This window comes from Marmota marmota, unplaced genomic scaffold (assembly GCF_001458135.2).
Source record: "Marmota marmota marmota unplaced genomic scaffold, marMar, whole genome shotgun sequence".
Taxonomy (NCBI): Eukaryota; Metazoa; Chordata; class Mammalia; order Rodentia; family Sciuridae; genus Marmota; species Marmota marmota.
In genome coordinates, this window is record NW_026000019.1 from 13,324,224 (window position 1) to 13,335,586 (window position 11,363).

Below are 11,363 nucleotides of genomic sequence, written 5' to 3' on the forward strand. Positions count from 1 at the left end.
TGAGAGCTTTCCTCTTCCATGCTGTCCTGGACCTCCATCAGGACACAAACCAAGAAACTGTGGCTCCTTCAGCCAGGAGTCATCTGTCCTGGAGGGCCCTGCAGGGCAAACCCTCACCTCAGCTCCCCATTGAGTTGTCAGTGAAAGAGGGGCCTGGACAGGGGCAGCAAGCTAAGTCTGTGGCCTCCTTTCATGAGTGAGGAAGCTGAGGCTGAGGAAGTGAATGGCTCACCCAAGGTCATGTCCATTGGTCAGTGACCCCTCTTCTGTCTAGCCCACCATGAACCTTAGACAGGACACTCTATAAGGAACAGGGCAAGAGCTCCAGAAGAGGTGGATTTCTTTGAGGATGTCCCCACTCCTTGCCACCAACACACCACACCTCAGAAATCATCCCATATGGTCTACTTACTCCAGTCAGGTGCCAATCACCAGTCTAAAAATTTAGAAAACCAAAAGGGTATTTAATGTTCTTATTGGAAGGAAACAGGACTGGCATGTTCAGCTTCAACACCACCAGAGTCTCGGAGAGAATTCGGTAACTGCTCTAAATGGAACAGAATATGAAGAGAATCGTACATCATAGCTTGATGGTTGAGAGGGCGGATCTGGGTTCAAGACCTAGATCCATCTCTTGCCATTTGTGAGAACAAAGGCAAATTTATTTATTTGGGTGGAGATAAAGGGCATAGGACATTTGTTAATCTCCTTAAACCTCAATTTCTTCATCTAGGGCTGTTGGGGGATTAAATGAGATTTAAATGAGTGCAAAGATTAAAACTGGTAATTATTGATTCTGCAGTAGTATAAACATTTTGTAGATAGAAACAAACTCCAAAGCTTCTTAAAGCCCGCCTCATGAAGAGCTCCACCTCTGCGGAGGTGGACGGGAGCAGGGTGGCATTATTTCCACTGAATGCCTTCCCTGAGCCCTGGACAGTAGTACCTAATGTGGTGGCCCAAGGGCTGGCACCTGGAGGCACAACTCTAGGGACACCTTCACAGAATATCCTGTGTGAAAGGCCCCCCCACCCCCAGCACACGGGGCCCTTTGAGTTTGTTTTAGTAAGACAGGAACTGGACGTAAACAGTGGGCTACCATCATTGAGCATTTACTATTTGCCCAGCATGGAACAACTGTCTGGAAATTTTGTAGTTTATTGTCCCTGACAGGGGACCTAAAGTCACACAGCCAGTGTCAGGAGCTGGACTCACACCTGGATGTCAGATGCCAGAGTCCATTCTCTTGAAGGCTGGACTTGACTCCCCATCTCCAAGGCCAGATTTAAGGGCTCCCTTTGTGCCCACCAGCACTTGTGCTCCCTGGTTCATGCCAAGACTTCTAGGGAGGAGCCTGACCAAAGGCAGACGCCTGCTTGGTCCCACAAGATGCAGAACCAAGTGAAGGTCCCTAAGGCTGTGGTCCCTGTGCACCTGCACATTGTCACCCAGCCCCCACTCCCTCCACTCTGGCTCACACCTGGGCCAGGGAGACATTCCCCTGATGTCCTCCCTGCTGCTCTCCATCCTCCAGAGGACACTTCTCAAAATCTGGAGTCCTTTCCTGGCAAACTCTGTTGTCACACTGGGGGCAGGTTGCTTCTGTCTTATCCCCAGCCTTTAGCCCAACATGGCATTGAGCTAATCCTTAAAACTTAAAAAGAAAGCCCTTTGCTTGGAATCCTTTTTTCTATTCCCATTTTTCTTTGTTGAGCAGGGCACGTGCTCCCCCTTCTGCCTTTGGTCAGACTTCCCCGTTTTCCTTGCTAACACCCACTTACCCTTCCCACCCAGCTCCGCTGCTATCTTGAAATCGTCCCTGAATCCTTCAGGAGGTTATGTTGGACAGAGGCTCATTTCTTTGTCTGGGTCCCCCAAAAGAAGCCTTTGCTTATAGGGCTCCTCTGGGGACCTCCTCTTCTGTCATGGAAGCCTCCTAAGGGACAGAGAAACAACCTAGAAAGACACAGTGAGCCCCAGGTCCCTGTTTGGCAGCCTGTGTTGGGGAGGGGACCAGCTGGTCGCAGGCTGGCTTATCAAAGCTATGGACCAGAGCCCTGGGGAAATCAAAGTGAAAGGCAGCGATTCTGCTGAGGAGTCCCGCCCCATCTATCAATCAGAGGGACTGGGACAGGGCAAAAAGAAGCTCACTGTGACACACAAATCCACACCACTAAGTGGGTCCCAAATAAGGTCCAGTTTCTTGTCTGGCCCTGTGGACAGACACTTTGCCTGGGGCAGCCACACCAGCATTTCCAGCAGAGCCCCAGTCCTAAACATCAGGGTTTGGTTTTGGAAATATGGCCCCTGAAAAATCCAGGATTTGCTAACAGAACCCTGTCCTTGTTATTGTGCCTGGGAGCTTCCTGCACCCTACTTGGTCATGTGCGGGCCTGTGGGTCTCTGATTCCCAGCCAGGTCCTAGATAGCCTGCCCAGGACGGAGGGAGCAGGTGGATGACCCCAGCTGAAGGAGAGAAACCACCCCAGGAGCTAAAGAGATCAGGTGACACAGCAAGGAACAAGGGAGGGAGACCCCTGCCTACCTCCCCCACTGCTGCCCCAATACAGGGGGTGTCCTTGGCCTTTCACCTGCTCCACCCATGCAGAGGCCATCTGAGCTGTGTGAAGATGACAGAGAAAACCCCAAATCCGATTGAGACTCCTGCTCCCCCTTAATGAGGTTCATTACCAGTTGCTCTGATCCTTGTAAAACCAGGCAGGCTGGATTAGGGGCAAGCTCTCTAATCTGAGACCCCTCCCTACTGAGCAGCCAGCCTAGGCCAGCCCAGATAAACAAGCCCTCCCTCCAGGAGGAGCTGAGCCAGGTGCACACAGCCTTCTCAGGGCCCTGGGCAGGCAGGCTTCCCAGGGAGGGCTGGAGAGTTCAGGTGGCTAGCTGCACATCACTCAGGCCCATGCCAAGGCCTATGGAGACTGTAGGGCCCCTGAGCACTGTTGGCTGTGGGTACATCTCCCGTGTTCGCATCCTTGCTGGGAACTATATGCTGGCTGTGTACAGGCAAGGTTGGGCGCTATGCATCCTGCCCAGACCTGGCTCCTGGTCTCCAAGGAGCAAGTGAAAGAACACACAGGCGCTGGCTTAGCAAGAATAATTTATTCCGTAGCCTCCCAAGCAGTGGGGAGTGGGAATCAGCATGTGTACAGCCGATCCTCCTCAGACCCTTTAAACCTCTATCCCTGGGAGGTGGAACCCTGAAAGACAGGACACTCCCCTGTCAGCCTAGCACCCTCCACATCTGAAAGTTAGCATGGGAAAAAAAAAAAGAAAAAAAAAAAGACCCAGCTGAGAGGGGTAGAGCCCGATGGGGAAAAGGCAACAGCTAAGTGCCTTGGCATTGAAGATCCAGCACCCTTCCCCACACCCTACCACCACCCCCTCAGGCCACCAAGTAAGCCACATACCTTCAGCCCAGCAACTGTCACCTGCCCAGCGGGGCAAGGCCACACCAACCCCAACCTACACTCTTCTTGTAGCAGACATCTTCACCTAGAAAGCATTATTTCCAGAAGCCTCAAGTCCCCCCAACCCCATCCCAAGCCAAGAGCCCCAGGCAGATCTGAGGAGCTAAAGGCTAGGCAGGCCAGAAAGGGTCTGAGGGGGTCCCTTTTTTTTTTTTTTTTTTTTCAGGTGTAGAGACCTCTTTGCGCCAGAGGGAGAGGGGTGGATGGAACCCTGGAATACAGTGAGGAGGTCCACTCAGCCCACCCAGCCTGGGGGGCCCTCCTCTAGATGAGACACCTTTGAAATTCTAGGCTCACTTGCCCCAATTTAGGACTAAGACCAAACAGAAGAAATTGAGGCTTCAGCAAGAACCAGGCAGGGCTTCAAATAAGCTGGAAAACAGGAATGTGGTGTAGAGGCCAGGGCTTACGCCTAAGCCCCACGCCAGAGGCTGCCCTCCTGCCGCAGGGCAATGCACCTGGACCTGCTCCTGTCTTTTGTGTCTACGGAACTCTCCTTCCCAGCAGACCCAGGGGGTTCACCTGAGCAACTGGTTTTCCTGGACTTCCCACCCTCCTGGGCTGGACAGGGGCAGAGGCTGGAAGAAGGCAAGGGGGCAAGGGGCCAGAAGAGCCCAAGAGATGGCAGCTCTCTTTCCTGCCCCTCACAAGCTGAATGGTTCAGGCTGCAGGGTGACCAGCATGGACCTTCAGGGCTCTCATCCTGGCCCGGAAGTAGGTATACACCGCCAGCAAGCCCATGAAGGACAGGGAGTAGAGCCCCACACAGAGGCTGATGTCCAGATGGGAGAAGCCCCCTCCTAGCACCTGCAGCCACTGGCCGTGGCCTGACACCGCTAGAGCCTTTGGCTCCCCCTCAGGGATGTGGGCTAGCTGCTTGGAGCTTCGGCCTCCTTGCCTCAGTGCTGCAGGGCCTCTGTGGTTCTCCTCAGCCCAGGCCCCAGCCAACAGCTCCCTGGTGTCTCGCTTGTTGAAGTGTCGCTGCTCCTGGGGCTGCTCCAGCACGCCACTCTGGAGCTCTTCCATGTGCTCAGGAGCAGCTGTGCTCACCGCAAGGCCAGCAGGCAGCTCTGGGGTGCCACTTGCCTCAGGTCTCTCAGCTGGGACATCTGGGACTGCAGCTCCAGGGGACTCTTTGGGCTCAGCCTGCTCAGGACCCAGTGTTGAATTTCTGGTCACCATTTCCAGCACTCCCACCCCCAGCTTTGGGGTAGCTGCCAAACTCTGTGCACCCCTCCGGGGGGCTGGCCCAGCTGTAGGAAAGTCCAGAACGAGGTTTTGCGGGGAGAAGTGGGCCTTGAGGAAGTTGAGGGTGGCGCCCAGGTCCCACACAGGCTCCCCACTGAGTTCATTATGACAGGCAGAACAGAGTTCAGGAGGTGGCCACTGCACCTTGGGGAACTGCGGGTCTTCACTGGGGGCACCTGGGGAGGGAAGCATACACAGGCAGGCTGTGACTCTGGGCCTGCCCAGGAGCCCAGACCTCCTTCATTCAGAACAGCAGCTTCCTCTTCTGCAAAAAGGGCTCACCATGCCTTCCAAAGGACGGAGGTGACAGCTGCAGGTAGAAAGCCCCCAGAGCCTGGCTCACAGTCCCCAATGACTGGCATCCATCACATGAGGATTCCCGCCCACCACACAGGGCACTCTGTGGTTCCAGCCACTTCCCAGGGGTGACCTGGCCCACTTTACCCCTTTGTGGTTCTGTTACCCATTTACATTCTGGACCAGACATGGAAAGGACAAAAAATCTTGGAATGATCTGTTTTGCACTCTGGTACAAAACAGATTTATCACCCCTCTTCCCCATTTTTAGTATTTATCACCCCTCTCCCCCATTTTTCTGAAATTTTCCAAATTTTATACAGTGAAACTCTATGACTTTTTATGATTAAAGGGAAGATGTTTTAAGGTAAGAGCTCACTGCTCAGGGCAATTCCACAAGTGCTCCTTCTACATGGCAGCCTCAGGGTAGGCAGGCAGGAAGCCTGAGGCAGGTGTGGGGAGCCTGGGGGCACTTGCTGGGCAGAGTGTGGAGCTGTAGCTATGAGGACCCCAGGTGGCCTGCCACCAGATTCAGGCCCAGCACTACTCAGGGATGCCTATAAGCCCATCCTTCTTGTAGGAAGCATCTCTCCTGACAGTTTTAACAAGAAAAGAGGTTGTGGACTGCTAGGAGACAGCTCAGAGGCAAGTGATGGGAATGCCGGAATGGTTATTTTGAAGAGGGATCAGTAAGCAAAGCCCCAGGATGCAGCAACCAATCAAGATTAGGCAGGCACAATGAGCAGTATGTACCTGCTAACTGTCAGTAGGATCTGAAAAGATCCCACCAGATAGGGCGAAAGAGCACTTGCTCCTGGTCCCTGCGGGGGCGGGGGGGGGGGCGGGGGCTTGGATCCCAGTCCTCCAGCAACAGCTGGAGCTTGCTGAGCGATGGGGCTAGAGGGTCAAATGGAACACTTGGTGGCAGGGGGTGGGGCATGTGGAAGGGGCAGTGGAGAAGACAGGCACACATCTTCTAAGTCCACCAGGAAGCCCCAGGAGAGCACACCAAGTGCAGGCGCCTGCACCTGCTCTGTTCAGCTCCTTTAACCTGCTCCACCCCCAGACCCCTGCTCGGGGTGGGGGGGTGGTGGGTGGCAGGGGGCAGGGCTGTCACAGCCAAACACTCCTCTCCACACACTGCAGCCTCCTGTCCACAGATGGCTCCCTTCCCACCCGCTGTCCTTAGAATTTAAAGCTTTTGCCTGTAGGACCCACCAGACTCCAGCACACAGGGAAGTAAAGCACTGTACGTAAGGAAGTAGGAGCCAAGGCCGCCCATGTAGGAACCAATCCCCAGCATCTGTCTCTTCTCTAGCCCACTCTATCATGAGTCCTGTCCTGGGAGTGGAAAAGCCAGCTCTCTCCTCCCTGTTAGTTATAGTGAGGTGCCACCAGCCAGAAAGCAAGATAGGGGAGGCAGAAGAGACGGGGACAGGCTTACAGAGGGGCCCTAGTGCAGGGGAAAGACATCAATATTCTTGGAAGAACAGGGTCTTATGGTGTCACAACTTCAGTTTTCTCATCTAGAAAATGGCTCTTAACGATACAGCACTGGTTGGCAGAACTGGCACAGCAGTGAAAGTGCTCTGTGAGCTGAGAAGCACAGTTGTTACCAAGGTGGCAGTGAGAGTCCCCCATCTCTGGCCCCCAATCCTGAAGTACCTGCTTCCCAACCATAGATGCCTGCAGCTTTGGGAGATGGCCCTGCCTTACCTGCGAGGCGAGCATTGACCCTGTTGTGGCCAGACCAGAGCCAGAGAACGGCCTCATTCGGGCTCCGGACCCTGTTCATGGAGCCAGCAGCCATCTGCTCGAAGTGGTCAGCGCAGTCCCGGCAGCCAAAGAAGAAGCGCACATAGTTCCGGATGGCCTGGAGGACCTCCTGGCCTGGGGCTGCAGGGAGAGGGGAATGCCATGCGCAGGGTCCTTTGGGGTGCTTGCCCCTGCAGGCCTCACCACGGCTCCCTTCCCCACTGCCGGTCCTCCCCAGCTCTGCCGAAGTCATCTCCTCACAGATACCCCACCTGTGTGACAAGGGTTCAGCATCTCCTTGCCTACTTCTCCCCTTCCAGGAGTCACGTTAGAGGTGACCCCACCTCTTCCCAAACTCCTATGCCCCGGGTCTCCTTGAAGGTCACCCATCTAGTCCCTCACCATCTACACTCCTCAGCCATCACTGTGCCATCCTCTGAAACACCTCTTGCCAGAGGCAGTCTCATCTTGTGCCACCTCCAGCAGCATTCACTCAGCTGATTATACCCTCATCCCTGAAACACTGTTTTGGAGGTCCTCTTGAAGTCTCAATGGCCTCCCTTCCTCAGACTCTCTTGCTGGCTCCTGCACACCTAGTGGTAGTCTGGGTGGTGCTGGGCCCAGGGCTCCTTCTTCAGTGCTCTTCTCTCTTTTCCCACTAGGGAGCTCATCCATCCCTGAGGCTTTAACTGTCCTCTACATGTTAGTGACCACGAAATTAATCCATCCTCATCTCTCCAGGAACTCTGGACCATGTTCCTTCAGAAGTCTTATTTTGAAGACTTATTTTGGTGCACGCCTCTGTTCAGACGACTGACAGGCATATGCCAGACCCCTGACTTTGCTCCCCCCTCTGAAGTCTTCCCATTACTCAGCTCGTATGACCATCATCCACAGGGGCTCAGGCTCCAAAGCCCTGAAGCCCACTCCATCCTCTTCCTCCAGTCCATCATTAGGTCCCATCTGTTCCTTCAAACCCTTCCTGAGCCTGACCACCTCTTCCATCGGCACACCAGGAACTACATCCACAGCTTCCTAACTGGTTACCCGGTAGCCCACCCAGCAGCCTCCCTAGAGCATTGCTCATTTGTGCCACTCCCCTGTGGAACTGTCTGGTGGTTTTCTTTAATGGGAATCCATGATTGAAAACCCACCCTGAGCAAGGACCCCATGCCCACCCGCCCACCTCCTCTGCCTGCCCCCTTCAGCCTCAGCTCCCTTACTCCTAGGCCCCACCCTGGCCTTCTTGGGTGCTATAAACACACAAGCTTGTTCTCTGCACCGATGCCTGGTTTTAAGCCTGTCTTATGAGCTGAACCGTGTTCCTTCAGAAGTCTTATTTTGAAGCCGAAGCCCTAGTACCTCAGAATGTGGCTGTATTTGGAGACAGGTCTTTAATGAATTAAGGTAAAATTAGGTTTGAGGTGGGACCTAGTCCAATAGGACTGTTGTACTCATAAGAAGAGGAACTCTGAAGCCAGACAGGGAGAGACATGTGAAGACACAGAAGGTGACAACCACCAGCAAGGAGAGAGGTCTCTGAGGGAGCCAAGCCTGCCACACCTTGATCTTGGACTTCAGCCTCCAGAATTGCAAGCACACAGCCTGCGGCATCTGTCACGGCTGCCTGAGCCGACCAGACAGCCTGGAAGGTTCTCTTCCCAGATGCCCATGCCTGCTTCCCTCTGATGAGGATCTCAGCATGGGGCACCTCCTCAGAGAAGACCTCCCCAGCTGGGGCGTCTGCACGCAGCACCCTGCGCACACCGCTTTGCTTTGTCCTCCTCACAGCCTTCACCATTAACTGCAAGTGATCTAATTTTGTTTACTGCCCCTGGAGTGAACACTCTTGTCACTAGACTACTGGACCCTAAAGGCAGGGACTTAGTGCCTCATAGCTCTTGTGTAACTAGGACCTATGGCAGTGACTGGCACTGTGGGGATCCTCCCTAAGTATGGACAGACAGATCCACTGACTGGCTTCCCACGAGCTCACTCTGCCTCCAGCAGGCTGTTCCCCCTGTCCGGGAGCACCTCTTTTCAAGCTGAACCCCCATCCACCCATCTCCCTCGCTCTTCCTCCCCTGTGAAGCCCTGCCCTCCAATAGTGCAGGGTCCCCCTTCTCTCTCCCTGGGCTCTCAGCCCTGACACGCAGCAGGGCCCTTGTCTACCCTGCCACACCCTCCACTGAGAACAGCAACAGTCTCTATGGATCCTCCAAGAGGAGCCAGTGCCTGATTAAACCTGGCTCTCAGGAGATGTGTACTGAACTGGATGGCCACCCATACAGTGTTAAAAGCAGGTGTGTGGCATGGAGATCACCAGAGCCCAGCTGTGTGGCCTGGGGACGGAGCAGGGCAGCAGGGGAAATGTGATTCTCCATCTTCCTCAGGAAAATTATTTTTCAGGGGGAAACAATCACATTATTCACAAGGCACAGTATCAGTTCTGTAGACTGCAACAGACAGACACGATGAACTTCTTTCTTTATAAGAGTGTAAAAAACAGCATCACAAATGTTTCATGAGGACTAAAAACAAAGCAAGCTATAAGCCCTAACAAAGCCAAGCAGCAGCCTCATGCCCCAGTCTGAGGGGTATCATCTCAGAGGCAGGGGATCAGACTAGGTGAATTCTCAAAGTCCTTCAATTTGGGACCAGTTCCATGCTGGCTGTGTGTGGCCAGCTTCCTATCCCTGGGAGGACAGGACAAGGCAAGGGGAGCGCAGCCATGGGTCAGACCCTGGACTTACCTGGCTCTTGCGAGTGGTCTATACTTTGCTGACTTGCCTGCACAGTCAGGAAATGGAAGAGGACCCACAGGGAGCAGGGAAAGCCCCGAAAATGTGGCTCACTCCCCTGGCAGCCAACCCAGTTCACCTTCTTGGCAAGAACAGTGTCCTAAGGAGCACATACGAGTGTGAGTGAGTGCACGATGGAGAGCAAAGGGTGGGAACAGGGGTTAAGAAAGACGCTTCCAGGGGACTGCAAGTTCAGCACAGACCGCCTCAGAGCTGGCACTGTCCTCCCACCAGCCACCCATCCATGGTGGCAGATGACACAAATGAAGTCACACTCTCATCCTAGCCTCGACTCCCCATGTGTAAAAAAACAGGTTCCCCCAAGCTTTGACACCCTAAACTCTATTTATTATAAGGTCTGCATTTATTATAAGGTTGTAGTGATCCAGTGTGCAGAAGCCTAGAGAGGTAGTCCTGCAGAGGCAATGCCAAGGAGGGCAACAACCTCGAAGGTGGTGCACAGTGGCAGCTAGAAACTCTGGTGCCTCTCCGTTTTTCAATCCTAGCCCAAACACTAACCAGCACTACAGGATCCCAGATAACTCACTTAACCTCTCTTAATCTCTGTTTCTTCATTTGCTAAATGGGAACAAAATCTACCTTCCACTAATTTATGAGGATTAATTGAGATATATGTGTAGGGCTCAGTAAACAGCAGTCTATCAAGTATTAATGTAAAGATTACCAGAATGCCAACGGTGGAAGAGGTGGGAGATTACAGTGCTCACCACCTGAATTCCCAAAAGTATCAAGCCTGGGGAGAAGGTTTTCACTATCCCCTAGACTCACCTCTTTTCTGCTGTCCAAGGTAGCTTTAAAGAAACTGTAGGGAATTTTCTTTTTCTGTTGCCTCTTAAGCCAGTCATTGACTGAGTGCAGGAAGTTCTGGACCAAGGGCTGGCCAGGGAAATACTGTGAGGAGGACAGGTGAAAATCGAAAGGTGAAAAGCAATTCTACCAGAGTCTCACAATCCTGCAGAGGGCAGGGCCTATTAGATGTGGGCTAAGGTGGGGTTTTCTTCTCATTCCAAAACCACCAAGAAAATATTCTACCTAAAGTACAAACATGGATTCCTTACTGCCTTTGCTCTGGGGCACCTGGTTAAGGTCTGAGAAAGGGGGAGGAGAAAGGAGAGCCTAAGTGGAGATGAGCCCTGCAGGTCTCTCCCAGGAAGGCTCAGGCCTTCGTGCTGACCCTCATGCCGCATGCCTCCACTGGGAGGAAGGCCTAGCATTGTGCCACATCTCAAGGCTGCTGGGAACCCGGGCCACATGTCCTCTTTTCAGCTGGTCTTCTGATGGGGCAGCTGACTGACCCACTGGGTAAGGTTGGCAAAAGATTGTTCATTTGTATTCCACTGGTTGCCAGTGGGGATAGGCCAGCACAGGGGCCTAGAGCCAAGATCCAAATCTTGATGGTAACTCCCAATGGTCTCTGAGGAACATGAAAAGCTACTTTGACAATAAGTCAACTCAAATCTTGTTAGTATCAGCACTTTAAAGCCACAAGGACTCCAGGGAAGAGTGAGAGTGAGTGTGTGTGTGTGTGTGTGAGTGTGTGTGTGTTTGCATGTATGTACAAATGGGACACAGGAAGGAGGGACATAGCAGTACAGCAGGTCAGATAAAATCACAAAAGTCAAGGGTTATATGTTTTCTCTCATGTGGAAGCTAGAGAGAGGAAAATGAAAAAAAAGGTGAGGGGATCTCATGAAAATCAAAGGAAGATCAGTGAGTAAGGAAAGGAACTTGGGAGGGGGAGGGGAGGGGAGGGGAG

At 53.2% G+C, this 11,363-nt stretch overlaps 1 protein-coding gene across 1 annotated transcript in view; it reads right to left on the reverse strand.

Moving 5' to 3' along the window:
• Positions 1-3,589: 3,589 nt before the first annotated feature.
• The window catches only part of Qsox1 (quiescin sulfhydryl oxidase 1), a 39,683-nt gene continuing 31,909 nt past the window's right edge, over positions 3,590-11,363 (reverse strand). Inside the window, exons 9-12 of the mRNA XM_015491742.2 lie at positions 10,376-10,498; positions 9,539-9,686; positions 6,747-6,926; positions 3,590-4,909 (exon numbers count right to left, since the gene is read on the reverse strand). Coding sequence (XP_015347228.1) covers positions 4,146-4,909; positions 6,747-6,926; positions 9,539-9,686; positions 10,376-10,498 — 1,215 coding nt within the window. The 3' untranslated portion in view covers positions 3,590-4,145. The remainder of the gene's footprint in view (positions 4,910-6,746; positions 6,927-9,538; positions 9,687-10,375; positions 10,499-11,363) is intronic.